Below are 19,264 nucleotides of genomic sequence, written 5' to 3' on the forward strand. Positions count from 1 at the left end.
GTAAGCGAAAAACTACATAATTTGAGTATTTTACTTTCCCATAAATATTTTTTATAGATAACGTATTTGAACTGATTTTTAAATATGTTATCAAGACTGCAAATGTCTAGAGTAACGTCAAATATCTTTGTAAAATTCACTTCCGGTCGCGCGTTTAGATGTCCGCAAAATGAGAAATTGTCGGAGTGAGATCTTAGAAACGGTAAGAGATTTAGAAACCAAACTTTTATGAATAATAGACCTTGAGGAGTAGACAAAACCATTTGGGTTAAGAGCGTCAGTCGTCACTTCCGGTCGTCACAGGAAGTGATCAAAGAAATCAAAAATTTCAACTTTTCTCTTTTGGAATAAGACTTACATCATGTAATTGTATCTTTTTCACAGTCTTGATATGTGTTGGTCCCACCCGAAACAAAAAACAACAACTTCCGGTTATAAGAGAAAAACTACATGATAGGATTTTTGGATTTTCCCATACTATCGCTTATAGATAGAGTTCTTTAAATGATTTGTATATATGTTACTGAGACTGCAGATGTCTAGATTGACGTCAAACATCTTAGTAAAATTCACTTCCGGTTGCGTATTTTCCTGCCCTCAAAATGAGATTTTATTCACCTAATTGCTCAGCACCAGTGAACGACTGAAGTCTAAAACTTCAGGACTGATAGTCAGTCACCAGTCTTTTTACATCATGTGAAAATCGTACGTTGCCGTCAGTTTCCGTCTTGATGCAAAAAAAAAGTGAATTTTCCAAGTTTTTTTTTCTTTTTACAGAAATGTTTGGATAATGCATATGTTAGATAGACTAAAACCGTGCAAATTATTTTCGCTGGAAGTGCCGGCCGAAAAACTGGAAGTTGTTTCAAACATGAGTAGTTTTTCATGGAAACTTTCAGGGAGAATCAGTTTTGAATGATTTAGGTGTAGAATGAACATTTTATTTGTTTGGAGTAAATTCAGTCTTGATGAAGTAAGAAAAAAAAAACATAGAAAGTAAATTTATTTCCGGGATTTTCTCAATGACCTTGACCTTTGATTTTGACCTTGACCTTTGATGACCTTGACCTTTGACCAAAAGGTCAGAATCAATAATTAATTTACTCCTCTTTCCCCCCTCCCCTTACCAAAAAAAAAAAAAAAAAAATAAAAAAAATAAAAAAATAAAAAAAAGTCAGATTAATATCAGCCTAGAATATTTCTCTAGAACTCATACAACAACTCGGATCGACATGAAATTTCGGGGTTTTGCAGAAGATACCTGAAAGAAAGTTTCCTGAAAAATTGATGGTGAATCTCTGAAGTATATAGAAATTATGAATGTTAACGGCAAACACTGCATCTTTTTTCGTATCTGAAATTTAGCTGCCGATGAACATAAAAATTAATTAAAGCTTTTCTCGCTTATTTCTTCAGTTGTTATGAATAGCACTCGATTCTCTTGATATGATATGATATTTTAACACCAAGCATTCTTGCTTTCTCTAGTATGTGGAATTTATTTCAATTTTATTTAGAATTAATATTAATCGAATGAATGTCGAAAACAGGGATTTTTTTACTAGCAAATAAATTTTCACGCTCTCATTGACACCTTTTTCTTCCTAAAATGCATATATGAAATTTTAATTTATGCTACTTACATTTAATTCAACCCACACAGCGATGCTTATTTTAATCTTACCTATTATTTCAGGATATTCAGTCACATCCGAACCCGATCCGACATTTTCATATATTTGTAATCAAAGTCTCGACACTGCAGTTCTAATGCATCATAGGCTCTGAATGATTAACTCAATGCATTCCAATTATAGACAAACTCAAATATTTTTTTAAACCGAAAATCTGTATTTGCATTATACACCAATCGTGTTTTTCAATCTATTCAATTCTGATCACTACATTCCATAACAAACAAAAGAACACGTGCTTTTATTCCTATTTATTCCTAAACAATTAATTTACTACCTCCATTTTCATCGGAATACGTGGTCTAGTGGTTAGCGTGCCTGCCTTACAAACCAAAGGTTTTGAGTTAGATCCCTGCTGGGAGAATATTTTTTTTTTCAGTTTCAGCTTTTTTTTTCAAACCAATTGACAAAAGAATCAAGAAAACGGAAGACCTGTTATTGCCTAGGCAATAAGTATCTAGTTATTATTATTATTTTTTTTTCCCCTTTTCTTTTCGGGGCGATTTCTCAGAGATGGCTGGACGGATTTTCTTGAAATTTTCAGGGATAATAGAAAATGAAAATACCCCCAGGCGTTTTTTTCATTTTTTCAAAATTCACTTCCGGTCGTCAGATATGTCCGATTTCCGTTTTTTTTTTCAAAAATATTTTGTCTCGGTCATATCTCAGAAACGGTAAGAGATTAAGACATCAAACTTATATGGTTAATAGATCTTGAGGAGTAGGCAAAACCATTTGGGTTAAGAGCGTCAGCTGTCACTTCCGGTCGTCACAGGGAGTGATAATAGAAATCGAAAATTTCAACTTTTCTTTTTTGAATCTTTTTTTGCATCACTTTATTGCATTTTATTTGTAGTTTCGAAATATGTTAGTCTCACCGGAAACAAAAACGTCAACTTCCGGCTATAAGCGAAAAACTGCATAATTTGAGTATTTTACTTTCCCATAAATATTTTTTATAGATAATGTATTTGAACTGATTTTTGAATATGTTATCAAGACTGCATGTCTAGAGTAACGTCAAATATCTTTGTAAAATTCACTTCCGGTCGCGCGTTTAAATGTCCGAAAAATGAGAACTTGTCCCAGTGATATCTCAGAAACGGTAAGAGATTTAGACACCAAACTTACAGGAGTATTAGACCTTGAGGAGTAGACAAAACCATTTGGGTTAAGAGCGTCAGCCGTCACTTCCGGCCGTCACAGGAAGTGATCAAAGAAATCAAAAATTTCAACTTTTCTCTCTTGGAATAAGACTTGCATCATATAATTGTATCTTTTTCACAGTTACGATATGTGTTGGTCCCACCGGAAACAAAACACGACAACTTCCGGTTATAAGAGAAAAACTACATAATAGGAGTTTTTAATTTTCCCATACATATCACCTATAGATAGAATTCTTTAAATGATTTTAATATATTTTATTGAGACTGCAGATGTCTAGTGTGACGTGAAATATCTTAGTAAAATTCACTTCCGGTCGCGTGTTTTCTTGTCCTCAAAATTAAAACTTATTTCAGAGAGATCTCGGAAACGGCATGAGATTAAGACACTAAACTTATAGGAGTAATAAACCTTGGTGAGTAGGCAAAACATATAGGGTTAAACGCGTAAGCCGTCACTTCCGGTCGTCACAGAAAGTGATCAAAGAAATCAAAAATTTGAACTTTTACTTTTAAAATTAAAACTTGCATCACTTTATTGCTTCTCTTTCGCTGTTTAAAATATGTTAGATTCTACCGGAAACAAAAACTTTAAACTTCCGGTCTTAAGAGATAAACTACGTTATTTCGTTGTTTAACTTTCTCATAAATATCACTTATATATAAGTATTTGAAATAATTTTTACGTATGTTGTAGATACTGCAAAAGTCAAGAGAAAATTCAGAGATTTTTATTTAGTTCACTTCCGGTCGTGTGTTTTCCTGTCCTCAAAATTAGAATTTGTTCTCACAATTGTTCGGCAACAATAATAGACTGAAGTCTAAAAATTTCAGGACTTATAGTCAGTCATCAGTTCATTTGCATCGTGTAAAAATCATGTGTCGTCATTACTTCCGGTCGTGACATGAAACGAAGCAAAAAAGAAATTTTTTTTAAGTTATTTTGTTTCTACATAAGTTTTAGGCTAATACCGAAGTTGGAAAAGACATGTTGATGCAAACAGGAAGTAGTATAACGGAAGACCTTCTCATTACTAGTAATGAGTTTCTAGTTATTATTATTATTCTTTTTTATTCTTATTTCTTCTCCGGTACTTTTTTGTCCGCGAGTGTTCTCGGAAACTGCACATCCAATTGAGTTAAAACCTTTTTAGGGTTACTAGGTATGTTATGTAGATTTGCGGAACGAAGGTCATTTTGCGCGCACGTGCACGCACGTGCGTGCACGTGCAATGCGTAAAATGACCAATATACATGATATAGCTGTAACTTTTATATTTTTTGATGAAATGCTTTGATACTCAGAATATAAGGATATATTAAAAGTGTAGACAAGATGACATGGTCAACATGCACATGCACGCACGTGCGCGCACGCGCAAATCGTAAAATGACCAATTTACTTGATATAGTCGTAACTTTTATATTTTTTGATGAAATGAATTGATACTCAAAATATTTATATATATTAAAAGTGTAGACAAGATGACATGGTCATCATGCACATGCATGCATATGCATGCACGTGCGCGCACGTGCAATGTGTTAAATGACCAATATATTTAATATAGTCGTAATTTTTATACTTTTTGATGAAAAGCTTTGATATTAAGAATATACAGATATATTAAAAGTGTAGACAAGATGATGTGGACATCATGCACATGCATGCACATGTGCGCGCGTGCAATGTGTTAAATGGCCAATATACTTAATATAGCCGTAACTTTTATATTTTTTGATGAAAAGCTTTGATACTAAGAACAAACAGACATATTATAAGTGTAGACAAGATGGCATGGTCATTATGAACATGCATGCAGGTGCGCGTGCGCGCAATGCTAAGATGACCAGTATACTTGATATAGCCGGAACTTATATATTTTTGATAAAATGTTTTGATACTGAGAATATAAAGATACATTAATAGTATAGACGGGATGACATGGTCATACTGCACATGCATGCACGTGCGCGCGCGTGAAATGCAAAAAACGACAAATATACTTCATTGCCTTATTTAATGAAGCTTACAGGAAATAAGACACCAAAAGGGAGTTGGGGAGCGTTTGGGGAACATCTGTAACGGTCCCCGTTACAATTATAACTTGTTATTATGTTCCCCAAACGAAGTTTGGGAACATATTGTTTTTACTCTGTTTCTTATTATTAAGGTCTTCCGTTTCAGACGGAAGACCTTATAGTGATTCTACTGTTTATTATTATTATTATTTTTTTCCCGTTTTTTGTCCAAGCGATTTCTCAGAGATGGCTCGATGGATTTTCTTGAAACTTTCAGGGATTATGACAAATAAAATAAACTAAAAACATTTTTAAGGATTTTGCAAAATTCACTTCCGGTCTTCAAATATGTCCAATTTCCGTTTTTTTCAAAAGAGATCATGTCCGGACGATATCTCAGAAACTGTAAAAGATTAAGACCTCAAACTTTTAGGGATTATAGATCATGACAAGTACGTTTGCAGTATATGTTTAAATCCGTCAGCCGTCACTTCCGGTCGTCACAGGAGGAGATAAAAAAAATCGAAAATTTTAACTTTTCTTATTTTAATTAAATCTTGCATCGCATTATTGCATCTGTTTTACAGTTTCGAAATATGTTAGTCCCACCGGAAACAGAAACGTCAGCTTCCGGTTATAAGAGAAAAACTACATAATTTGAGTATTTTACTTTCCAATAAATATCGCTTATAGATGAAGTATTTGAAATGATTTTTAGATATGTTATTTAGACTGCAAATGTCTAGAGTAACGTCAAATATCTTGGTAAAATTCACTTCCGGTCGCATGTTTTACTGTCCGCAAAATAAGAACTTGTGAAAGTGAGATCTCAGAAACGGTAAGAGATTAAGACACCAAATTTATATGAGTAATAGAACTTAATGAGTAGGCAAAACTCTTTGGGTTAATAGCGTCAGCCGTCACTTCCGGTCGTTACAGGAAGTGATCAAAGAAATCGAAAATTTCAACTTTTCACTTTTGAAATAAAACTTGCATCATATAATTGAATCTCTTTCACAGTCTCTATATGTGTTGGTCTCACTGGAAACAAAAAAACGACACTTTCCGGTAATAAGAGAGAAACTATGTTATTGGGATTTTTAACATTCCCAAAAATATCACTTATTGATAAAGTTTTTGAAATGATTTTTACATATGTTATTGAGACTGCAATTGTCTAGTGTGAAGTCAACCATCTTAGGAAAATGCACTTCCGGTCGCGTGTTTTTCTGTCCTCAAGTTGAGATTTTGTTCACCTAAATGCTTAAAAACACTACATGACTGAAGTCGAAAACTTTCAGAACTTATAGTTAGTTACCAGTTTATCTACATCATGTAAAAATCGTACGTTGTCGTCACTTCCGGTCGTGACAGGAAGCGATGCAAAAAAGTGAATTTTTAAAGTTTTTTCTTTTTGCAGAAATGTTTGGCTAATGCAGATGTTAGATACACCATGACTATGCAAATTATTTTTATACATTTTATTCGTTTGGAGCACTCCCGTTCATGACGAAGTACATAAAGAAAACAGAAAAGTAATTCCGTTTGTTTTTATCTGTATCTACATATCTTTGGAAGCCTTGAGATAACTTTTGTTATTATTTAGAGTAATCTTATTGAGATGATCGTGAGGTTTTTTTTAAAGAAGTCAAGAAAACGGAAGACCTGTTATTGCCTAGGCAATAAGTAACTAGTTATTATTATTATTATTATTTTTCTTCCTGGGTACTTTTTTGTCCGTGAGTGATCTCCGAAACTACACATCCGATTGAGGTGAAACCTTTTTAGGGTTACTAGGCATGTTATGTAGATTTGCGGAACGAAGGTCATTTTGCGCGCACGCGCATGCACGTGCGTGCGCGTGCAATGCGTAAAATGACCAATATACTTGATATAGCTGTAACTTTTATATTTTTTGATAAAATGCTTTGATACTCAGAATATAAGGATATATTAAAAGTATGAACAAGATGACATGGTCAACATGCACATGCATGCACGTGCGCGCACGCGCAAAGCGTAAAATGACCAATTTACTTGATATAGTCGTAACTTTGAAATTTTTTGATGAAATGCTTTGATACTCAAAATATTTATATGTATTTAAAGTGTAGACAAGACGACATGATCATCATGCACATGCATGCATATGCATGCACGTGCGCGCGCGTGAAATGCGTTATATGACCAATATACTTAATTGCCTTATTTAATGAAGCTTACAGGAAATAAGACACCAAAAGGGAGTTGGGGAGCGTTTGGGGAACATCTGTAACGGTCCCCGTTACAATTATAACTAGTTACATATGATCTATGTGAACATACCTCTTGTAAAACTATTTGAAATACTCTTTATACACAGTTACTAATTCTCATGGAAATAAGAAAACATGGTAAAAATTGTCAATAAACTTTCATCAATTGTTATACCCCCGCTCCGAAGGAGAGGGGGACGTACTGTTTTACCCTTGTGTGTCTGTCTGTCTGTCTGTCCGTCTGTCTGTCTAGCTGTCTGTCTGTCCGTAACAAAATTTTCGTCACAATTTTCTCAGCAACTACTCATCCCAGATGCTTGAAATTTTAGCACACACTTTGTTTAGGCATGCCATATGGTGGGATTCATTTTCGTACGAATCCGATGTCAACTTCCTGTTTATCTGTGCATCTGTCCGTACCATACATAAATTTTGGTGGCAGTTTTCTCAGCAACTACTTATTGCAGATGCTTGAAATTTTAGCACATTCTTTGTTTAGGCATGTCATATGGTGGGATTAATTTTTGTATGAATCTGATATCAACTTCCTGTTTATCTGTGCATCTGTCCGTACCATTTAGAACAAAATTTTGTCGCATTTTTTTCAGCAACTACTAATTGCAGATGCTTGAAATTTTAGCACACTCTTTGTTTAGGCCTGCAATATGGTGGGATTCTTTTTTGTATGAATCTGATGTCAACTTCTTGTTCATCCTTGTGTCTGTCCATTACTGAACTTGTGTATTCACATCAAAGCGGGGGTATTACTAGTGAGCATTGGCTCACAAACTTCTTGTTATTTTTACTATTCCCTCCAAAACCCCACCTGCGTATGGAGTTTATGTCTCTCAGTTGATTCGATACGCAAGAGCATGTTCTACATACGATCAATTTTTAAAACGAGGCAAGTTATTAAGCAACAAGTTGACAGAACAAGGATATCAACATTTGAAGTCATCATTTGGCAAGTTCTATGGTCGATGTCGGCAAATACCGTCTATCATTGGATCAAATGCTGACTGACGTTTTTCATACTAATTGTTAAGCCATTGCAAACTGAAACCGATCATGACAAGGAGCACACGGCGGGTGTGACCGGTCGACAGGGGATGATTACTCCTCCATGGCACCTGATCCCGCCTCTGATGTTTTTGGAGGTTCGTGTTTGTTCTACTCCCGATTTGTATTGTTTAAATGGACTATGAGCTTAGATACTCTTCGTTATCTCCATATTTCATTCAAAGAGTTTAAAGGACTTCGCTAAGTTTATGTATACTTCCCCTTTTTATGTTAATAGACAAACTTCAAATGGGGTAATGAAAAGAAATAAACAAAAGAAGAAAAAAATTATTTTAAATTCATCGAAATTGGGCAAGGGACAGAAGCCAGTGACTTAGATTTTTTAAATGAACATGCAAGCCTTCCACCTCTTTGATAAGAGGAAAGTATTTTCAAATACAGCCCATGTGTAATAATTATTTCAAAGATATAGTGAATATAAATTTGCTGAAGAAGAAATAAAAACCCACGGATTATCAAAGATTCAGTACCTATAGTGTTTGGTCTGCCCGCCTGTCTGTTCGTCTGCAAAAACTTTAACTTTTAATATTGCCCACAACATTTGCTTTGCTGGAGCTACGGAATTCATATTTTACTTGTGTAGTCCTTGTGACAAGACATTTCTTTTGGTACCAATATTTAACCTCTTGATGGAGTTTGACCCACTTTTGCAAAATTTTACCAAACTTTAACCACGGAAATATTTTTTGAACGTTTGGTGCTAGTGCCCTCATATTTCTCATGTACATTTCTTTTGACAAAAGATTCCTTTGGGTACCATTATTTATGATCTTGGACATTGACCTTGGAGTATGGCCCACTTTTGAAAAAAAACTACAACCTTGGCAATATCTTTTGAATGGTTGATGCAAGGGCTTTCATATTTCACATGTGTATTCCTTGTGACAAATCCTTTCTTTGGGTACCAACACTTTTACCTTTTGACCTTAGAATTTGACTTGCATTTGTTTGAGAAGCTTGGCAATGAGTTACAAAACTTGGCAATGCGTTGTCATGGGGGGGGGGGGATCAGTGTTTTACAAACTCATCTTGTTTAACTTTCAGTAACTTTTCCATGTGAACATTTTACGCAGTTGTGTTTTTGAACATTAAAATACATATCAACTGCAAGAAATATCTGTTAAATGATGTGGATTGGAAATTGAATATACATGTATATGTATAAAAAGAAATATGAAGGTAACGAACAGTAATCAAACTCAGGAGTCCATTGAAACAGTACAAACTGGAAGCAGAGCAAAGACGGACCTCTAAAAACATCAGAGGTGGGACTAGGTGCCACAGAGGAGTAAGCATCCCATGTAGACCGGTCACACCCGCAATATGCTACTTGTCCTGATCAGTTAAACGAAACGTCTGTCACTATTTGACTTCTGATACATTGTATTTGCTAATAAGTCCTTGTATACCATATCTTCAGTAATCAATATGATGCAAGAAAGAATTTTGTTTTCCAAAGTAATTTAAAGAGTCGTTGTAGTATTGTAGTAACACGGACCTATGAAAACAGTGCTGGAATCAGCTAGGTGCCAAGGAGGTGTAAATCTGTGATACCCGCCTTGTGCTACTTGTCATGATCGGATAAACGGAAAAATCCCTAGACAATTCAGTGTGAAAAGATTGGCTTAAAATTGTATGAAGACGTCAGGTAATTTCGACCTAATGACAAATTGTATTTGTAAACGATGTCATTGTATCGACCATAGGATTTACGAAATACTGACTTTCACCGAGATTGTTGATATCCTTGTATTATCATTTATTTGTCAGTATCCTGCCTTGTTCCAAAAATTGTACTTGCCCTTGAGTATCGAATCAACTGGGAGACATAAACTCCATACGCAGGAGACAATGGTATATAAATTGCTACATATAAACAAGGGAATTTAATGATAGAAAAGTTGAGGTGAGCACATTCATCATAAGATATGTCATCAATGTCTTAACTACATCATCCATCCCAATATGAAGCAGTTGTGTCAGACTCTGTGATGTCTTTTATTTTGAGTTCAGTGGGATACATGTATATCGAAACAAAGAAGGAATCAAAATGAATATTGTTAATTGATAAAAAGTCATCGATGTATTTAAATCTCGAATGGAGGGCTACAGCATGAGACTTCTTCTAGTCATGTAGAATAAATTCTGCTTAATATGAATACAAAAACAGGTCATTAATTACGACACAATTAACACCCATGGTAAATACAATAGATTGTTAAAGAGCTAGTCTCCAAATCTACATATACATATACACTCGGGAAATTTATCATTAAATATAAAAAAACACTGTCAGAAAGGTCTGTAATTAAGCCAAACAGTAAGACAGAAGCTGTTGTATGGGTGTATTTCAGTGCATAACTGTAATTAAATCAATCGGATTTTTCCCTTTTGCTTACTTAACATAGATTTGTACATTCTGCATGTAAATGGAAGTTGATATAAATAAATAAGAAAATGCCATTTTAATTTTCGTTGAAATATTGCTATACCTATTGCAATACAGTTAAAAATATTGCAATATATCGCAATACGAAAGTTCTGGACAATACCCAGCCCTAATTTACTCCCAAGGACTTCCCGCAATATGCAGGGATTCTATTTACTTATCATTGCTGTAATCAGATTTACCTTTCATGATCAGACATTGAGGTTATTTGAATGATGTACATGTAGCATTAATTGATGATGCAGAAATACACTGAGTGTGACTAATCATTCTTATGTATCTTTTGTCTTTGTTTAAATCTATTGTTAATTGGTTGAAAAGCATCATAATACATCTACATTTGATGTCATGAATTCACGACGATGACGTTGATAACGTATTTCAATCTATGCAGGCGCTCGGCACTTTGAAGTGAAAGTTGCGGGTCCTTCGGATGAGACCTTAAAAACCGAGGCCCCGTGTCACGGCAGGCGTTGGCACGATAAAGATCCCTCACTGCTCAAGGCCCTGAGTGCCGAATAAAGGTCAAAATTTGAAGCCCTTCACCGGTATATGGTGACGTCTCTATATGAGTGAAAAATTCTCGAATGGGACGTAAAACAACATACAATCAATCAACCTATGCGGAATTTACTAACATAAACCCGAATCAATATTTTCCCTTTAGGAATAACAGAACATTGCGTTGGTTCATTGCGTTAAAGCCTGTGTCAAAATGAGAATAGAATTTAATTAATTGTTTTTATGTTGTTTTTTTTTTTTTGTGATAGCAAAACACAAGATTCACAGGAAGTTCATAAAGTTGTTACATTTCCGTCAATTTATAATTATTGTTCTTCAGTCTTAAAATACATTTGGTATATGTGTTGCATTTTTATTAGACTCAATTGCCTTTACAAAATAAATCAAGTTCGATTGATGAAAACAAGACAAGTTCGGTTGATATTCGTGTTCTCCAAAATAAACTTTTTTTTTAAATGTATTTATAATTCAGTGAAAATTCATTTGAAGTTTACGAACCCTGGAAATTGTCTAACATTTTACTATCATGCATCTCTGATGATAAAAATTCATTGATATTTTAAATAATAAATAAAGATATATAAAAATAATAATAAATAATTGAACACTTGTTTTGAACTAGGGATCAGCTGAGGGATTTACTTTTCAAACTATCGCGATTTCACCTTTCTAAATGTTCATATTATCGACATGATCAAAATGGAGCCCTAGCCATACTTTGATCTTTCTTTTGTGCAATTCTTACAGTCTATTTTCATGTCTTACCTCAATTGCTACCACTGATAATGATACATGTATTTATTTTTTTTTTTTTAAATGAATATACTGATTTTAATCTATATGATGACGTTGATATACATGTAGCACATATTTTGGTTATGAAGTTGTTGATATTATAATTATAATATAAAACATAACCTGATTTAGAAAAAAAAGTATATATTTGTAGGATATTTAGTGAGAATAGTTCATAAGGGTATTTGATGAGGATAGTTCATAAGGATAATTTACTTTTTTTTTTTTTTTTTTTAAATTTTATCAGTTATATTTAGCAAAGACTTGATCAGCAAGGGATTCTGGAAGAAATGGACGATTAAAATTCTCCATGTACTAATGTTCTTTAAAAAAAAGACTAAAAATTAATTATGAATTAGCAGTCTTTTTAAAAATAAACACCACATTTTTTTTTCACAAAAATCATAAAAACATAAATGAAGTGACGTTTCATGCCTCTGATGGCGCATTTCAGAATTATAAGTACTTTGTCAATAATTAAAATGATCATTGTAATCATACTTGTAATGCATCATTGTAATCATAAAGTTTAATACACGATGCCACTTGTATACAGTTTGATAACTGTACATAATACATGTGTTCTACATATGTACTCTTTAATAACGAATATAAAAAAATAATAAAATGAAATGTACAAGAAACAATAATTGTAAGTTTAAATTATCCAACTATAATTGCAATGTTCATACATGGGTAATGTGTATTTTAATTGTAGGTTCTGAACAAAGATATTGGACAAACTGTTTCAAAGGGTAATTGATAAATTATTTTTGCAGCATAATCTTCTTTGCAAATTGGGGTTTCATTTTTTTTATTATATAAAGATAAAGATTTTGATTGAAAGTGTTGTTGTTGGATTTGTTAAAAGAAAGTGAATGATCTCAATATAAATTGCTAAAATTAAACAATTAACCTGTTAAAAGTCCAAACCAAGCACGTTTACAACCGTACTCTAAGACCCCTTGCATATCACTGTAATTTAAGAAATTACTTTTCTACAAACCAAATGAGTCCCATTGCTTCCTTTTTTGGAAATTTACTCTCTTTAAAATGTAGATCACAAGTGCTTCCTTTTCAAAATAAAAGTTTCATACTGAAATCGTAAAAGTTATAGTCAATAAACTGCACAACAATGCAAGTTTCTTATTAGAATAATTTTGAAATAACTTATTGCACCTTACATAAGTTTAAAAGGTTCCACAAAGATGATAAGAAGAGCATCTTTCATTATATACATAATATATTATATTCTGTGTAATGTTAGATGTTTTCCTTGATTTTCACTATAAATTTCCATAAAGATGCCACGAATTTAAAAACACATATCTCGGTTATATTCTTGTAGACTCAATAATGTTAGAATCTCTTACTTTCTTTTTACTTAAGGTTGACGATTTTGTCGATGGATTGTCTTCATCAGACACTTTTAAAGGTATCCTTTTGTTAATGTCCGTACACGATTTACTTTGTAAAGGATCTTCCTTTTTTGTTTTTGTTTCTGTGTGTTCGATTATTTCGGTCTTGTCAGACCTTTCATTTGCACATTCCACTGAATTTGCTTGAATTGGTTTTGAAACATTGGCAGGTTCTTGTCCATCCCGAGTCTCTTCACGAATTACTTTTTTTGAACCGACATTGTTGTTCAATGTTTTAGAGGACTCAAGCGCCTCCGGTGCTGAATCCACAAAAAGAACACCAGCTTTTGACTTAACCTTTTCAGTGACATTCGATTTTGGCGTCACAGACCCTTTTGATGACATAGTCGTTTTTGATGCCACTGGTTTATTTGCTACTGCATTTGAAGTCTGAATAGTTTTTGATATGTGTGATGATGTTGGTTGCTTATTTGATGATGAAACCACCAGCGTAGCTGGCGATGATTTGTTTGATGATGCGGACACCGATACTTCTTTCATTTTGTTCGATAATTCTTCAGAAGTAGTCTTTGTTGATACAGTTAACTGCGCGGCTGAATTTAATTTTGCCTGTGATCTAGAAACTTGAGGGGAAATGTTAACTAAGGATGTAGAAGTCATCAGTGCGTTTGGTTTATCTTTTAATGCAGTTGAATGCTTCGAAGAAACTTTTGGTGATGCCAAAGACGCTGTAGATGTTTTGAATGATGATACTGGTTTTACGATGTCTGACTTGTTAGTTGAAGCAATGGTATTCAAATTTGAAACTGATTTGCTAAGTAAAGCAGTGACTCTTGGTAAAGTACTTGCCTTATTTCTGGACGTGTTCGGGGACACAGCAATGTTTGGGTTATTTCTTGGCAGGTTTGAAAGAGTCCGTGTCTTGGATCGACTCGAAGGAGTTCCTACTCCAAAGTTGTAATTGTGATTGTTACCTTCAGCTGTTGTCAATTTTAGACTTAATGAGCTTTTTGATTTACACATAACTTGAAAACTCTCTAACTTCTTCAGTTTTTCATTGTCATTAGAAATCCTGTATTGCCCTACTGATGAGAAACTGTTAGCCCTTGAACCTTTTCCATCCTCTACAGATGATCTATGACTGTCCAATTCGAAAACTTTTATACCATTTCTGTCCCCTATATACAGTTTTCCTTCAGAGCTCATGGATAGTGCCACAGGACGGTACAACCCACTTGTCTTATCAAACAACAGATGCAGGAACTCACCATTCACGGATATTAAATGTACACAGTCATTGCAACAATCAGAGACTATGATGTTCAATAATGAGTCGCAGCAAACTCCAAACGGTAAGAAAGGAACAGCATCCGGGCGATTTAACTTTTCTGCAGTGTATGTGAATCGATACCTTCCCCATCGATCGACAACAATCACAGAGCGCCTAAGGTGGTCAGAAACGACAACATCGCCATTTCCATTCTCAGTGACAAAAGCTGGAAATTTGAACAACTGACTCCCACTGCTGTCTTGTTGCATAGCATCTCTTGTTTCTCCATTTACGCCATATCGGTTGACTTTCCCCTGTTCCTCTGGCTTAAAAAGTCCAACTAAGATATCACCATTTTCGGCACAGCAGACGCCGATTGGGTACCAGTCATCCGTGGACATGACTTTCTTAGTGATGACGTCATCATTAAATTCCGTACATATGAGACGCTTGTTTTTCCCATCTGTGAAAACTAGGGAGCCCTTTTTACTTGCAGCCAAACCACAAATCTCAATTTTGACTTCTAAAACGAGCTGATGTTGACCTTTTGAATTAAGCTGGAGTATCTGAGGTCGTCTACACACCCAAACCGTCCCATCTGGACTGCAACAAAGATGTTGCAAGTTTTCACATGATATTTTCATTGTCATAGTTGGCGTGACGTATTGGCCTTGACTTTTGCCCTGAGTTAGGTTGTAACGATAACATCTAGGGGAGGGTAAACTCTCCGTACTTCCGGTTGAGGTATAGTCTGGATCTACCTTATAAGAATTTCGAGGTGGAGCGTTCCCCATTGTAACGAGGCAGTAATGGTTTCTAACGACCTGACCGTTTTGTTATGTACAAACTTATTTTGCTGCACAACGAATATGTAAGTTAATAAACAGTTGGGAATTTTTCACGAAATGGATCATCACATTTTATTATTGATACCGACTACGTGATTCAGAACGCATATATGCGCCTTCCGAGTTCGTGGCTTGTAGTAGAGACATCATTTATTTACAGGTAGATTATAAAACAGTTTCCTTGTGGTTCGAGGCCGCTGGAAGTTCACACTTTTGGTTGCCCTGAAATATATGAAAATGCACTGAATTCACGTGAAAAGGATGGACGTCATCTCTTCTAAGTTTAAATTCAAAAAATCTAAAAATTCAAACGCCAAGAATAGTCCCCGATTAGATAAATCATCAACATGAATATTTTTCCAATTAAACTGCAAAATGTATAACAGCAAAAATGATTTTTTTTTTCCAATTGAGGATATCAATATTATATTTGGCAAAAAGTGCAACAAACAATTTCCTGATAAAATCAACATGCATATGCACACTACATTTAAAGACACTCGTACAATTCACAATATATGAAATTCACTCAGAAGTATGTTTACAGAAACTTTTATAAAAAAAAACTAAAAATGGCAATGGTAATTTACTTCTCTCTTTTCAGATGTCTTATTTACAGAAAATGAAAAGAAATTCAATAGATATACCTTTATTCATCAAGGAATTCACATATTTTCAAGACAAAATTCACTTTCAAACATGAAGAAAAAAAGACGAAAAATATTCCTCTAAACATGGAACACACAAGAGTCAAAATAGCTTTTTTCCCCACTTCATCTTAAATGACCCCAAATAATGATTAATTCTGTGCTATTTCCCCGATCGTGCAAGTTATTTTTCACTTCCTGGACCAATACGTCTTTTATTTCCCTCTTAGAGCAAGATACAACAGATGCTGGAAGGAAATGTTCCTTTACCAGTGGTTCAAAACGTTAATTAAAGAAATCTCAGATATAACGAAATGGTCTTTCCAAAAGAAGAAGGAAAATGGTTGTGGATTTCTTTCAAAACTACATGTAGATTATGACTCATCCGTATGCAGTTTTCCACTGCTGACAGTATTTTCTAAGATTTTCTGCAAATCTTAGCGATCATATAATTACAGTTTCGAGAATATTACTTATCATTCAAGAAAATGTATCCAGTACAATAATTTGATTGGATGAAACACTATTCTCACCCCCAATAAAAATCGTGTTAAGCATCCACTTTCAGTGAATTCCAGTCACAGTATTTGTCAAATACACACATTTCTCACTTTGACGTAACTCCGGAAGTCGGTTGATACATGACACAAATTTCCTGAAAAAGATTCTATACTGCCTCTTCCTAGAAACCGGTAAACAAGCACCAAATCTTTATCGGGAAAATATTCTCATTTCTTCAATTTATCTCAACCTGTTGTTAAACTTGTGTTATCTTCATATGTACAAAACAAGAATTAGCATCAATCATCAGAGAAGTTGAGTGGTCAAACTATACACACCGTACATATTGTATAATATACCTTTCTCTGCTGTATATGATCACGTGCTTTTAAATTAGGTTTTAGCCATCGAACAAGTCCACTTAAATTTCGATAAGGAGACCGGACTTCCTTTCTTCAAAATCGTCGTTGGTATTGGTATAATTTTATCATATTTCCCTATTTTGATTGTTAGTGCGTTGGGATGGGATTTATTTTAAACGATTTTGCAAATTATAATAAATAAATTTGAAAATAACAAGATTCGACCTTTATTTTAAAAAGTTGACATTGAAATAAAACTTAGCTAGACGTGCATTTTTAGGACCATGTATAGTTGGATTTTAAGTCTTTCTTCGTTTTAGAAAATTTCAAAGAAAAAAATTTACATTTTCTGTTGTAAATGTTGAATTGGAAAATATACTTTGAAATCTGTGATAAGTTGTCCAGGAAAGCATATCTCAATCTCAGAGAAAAAAAAAAAGAATGTGTAATATTTACATAGTTACTTACATTACTTTCCCGCAGTACTGATTTCATTTCTCATTTCTGTTTTTTTCCTCATGTTTATATACCAAATAAAGCCATCCATTTCACTCATATCTATATTTCCTTTTACTTTATGTTTCCTTTTACTTTTGTGCACAATAAGAGTCAAGTCGTACTTTTTCACTTAAATCATTCAGGAAAACGTATATTGTTTATTAAAATTTTGTACAAATTCCTATTTTCGTGAATCCAAATCCATTCAAAGTAAGAATGTATGCCAGAAAATACCAAGACTGTTCATATCACAGCACAACAAGTTGAAGTCAAAAGTGTGGGAAAATAGCGTTTAGCCTTGTATAATTTTAAAGCATTTTAATTAATAAGTGCCATTGAAAAAACTCGATATTTAATAATTAAGTGTCAAGACATGCGTTACACTCACGAGCTATTGAATTTTGGGCGACGTTAATAAGCATTTATTAAATGGAAAGTGCACGCCTACTCGAAAATTGACAAGTATTGAAAATGCATGATATTTTGATAGAATGATGTATATTTGAGACGTAAATTGTACTTTATAATTTGATTTTGTTTACTAGTAATTTGTTTTAACATTTTCCCATGCTTTACGCTGATCTTCTTTCCTGTGAGTTCCAGATCGGGAGGCCTGTGTTCGATTCTCGTAAACAGTGAGTGACTGTTCCTTCACCAAGCGTCCGGCATTAGTGAAAGTCGCGGTCGATCTTTCGGATGAGACCTTAAAAACTGAGGTTCCGTGTCATGGTTGGCTTTAGCACAATAAAGAACTCGCACTGCACAATGGCACTGAGTGCCGTTTATAGGTCTAAATTTGAAACCCTTCACCGGTATATGGTCCCAGCAGGCACACAACATTGAAAAAAAAACTTGAATCAACGTTGCTTATATATGTTGATTCAACGTTTAGTTTATGTAAGATTTTGAAAATTGAGTTCAACGTTGAATTCTTAACGTTGATTCAATGTTGAAAATCAATGTTGATTAGACATTGAATAAAAGTTAATTCAACGTTGTTTTTTTTCGGAAGGGGGGGGGGGATGGTGATTACTTATTTAAAATTTTAATTTTTTATTAACTAAGATGCCTTCATAATTATATAAAGGAAAACATATATAAATCTATATTGTAAACATTTAATTAACTTCCTATCAATAGATCAAATACAATGTATTTCACAAAAATACATTTTTTAAATTACATGCAATCAGTACAAAACCCAAACATTTTACAAACGTTTTCTATTTTCACTTGTGGTCAAGAAATAGTCCAATGCATGAAAACATTCCAAGATAAGATGTAAATCGTATACGGTAACCATTTTGATGCACCAGATTTGCATTTCGACAAATTATGTCTCCTCAGTGATGCTCATGCCAAAATGTCGGAAATCCGATAAATATTTCATTAAAAAATTCAGTTTTAATTAAATCTTGGTGTTAGAGTCCTGTTGTTGGAGTCCTGAGGGTGGTGTTGGTCTTCGTGGGTGGTGTTGGACTCCTGGGGTGTTGTTGTTTTCCTGATTTGGGGCGCCTGATTCGTGTTCTCTCCTGGATTATGTTGGTCTTCTGAGTGGACAGATTGGTGCAGCGTTTTAGTTGATTACCCCTACAATGTACAATTTGACATAATAAATATTTGTATAATGAAATATGTTAAAATCGTGTTCAATCTCATAATCTTTTTATTCAAAATTATCTTTTAGTGAAAATTGACGAACACTTAAATAAACAATTAATATCTTGCGCTTTTTCCAAATTATAAATAATCAATCCAAAGACAAATATAGTTATT

At 34.0% G+C, this 19,264-nt stretch overlaps 1 protein-coding gene across 1 annotated transcript; it reads right to left on the reverse strand.

The window, feature by feature from the left end:
* Positions 1-12,654: 12,654 nt before the first annotated feature.
* On the reverse strand, positions 12,655-17,550 carry LOC133175570 (uncharacterized). Its single transcript, XM_061310685.1, has 2 exons — positions 17,459-17,550; positions 12,655-15,702 (listed from the first exon to the last, which is right to left on the reverse strand). The coding sequence occupies exon 2, from the start codon at positions 15,424-15,426 to the stop codon at positions 13,318-13,320; it is 2,109 nt and encodes a 702-aa protein (XP_061166669.1). The 5' UTR covers positions 15,427-15,702; positions 17,459-17,550; the 3' UTR covers positions 12,655-13,317.
* Between the last annotated feature and the right edge of the window lie 1,714 nt (positions 17,551-19,264).

This window comes from Saccostrea echinata, unplaced genomic scaffold (assembly GCF_033153115.1).
Source record: "Saccostrea echinata isolate AGI-Se365-2 ecotype Australia unplaced genomic scaffold, CSIRO_AGI_Sech_v1 ptg000063l, whole genome shotgun sequence".
Lineage (NCBI taxonomy): Eukaryota > Metazoa > Mollusca > Bivalvia > Ostreida > Ostreidae > Saccostrea > Saccostrea echinata.

What these genes read in the sequence shown, in the direction of transcription:
- LOC133175570 (XM_061310685.1), bottom strand. Translation starts at nt 15,426, where the DNA reads ATGGGGAACGCTCCACCTCGAAATTCTTATAAGGTAGATCCAGACTAT.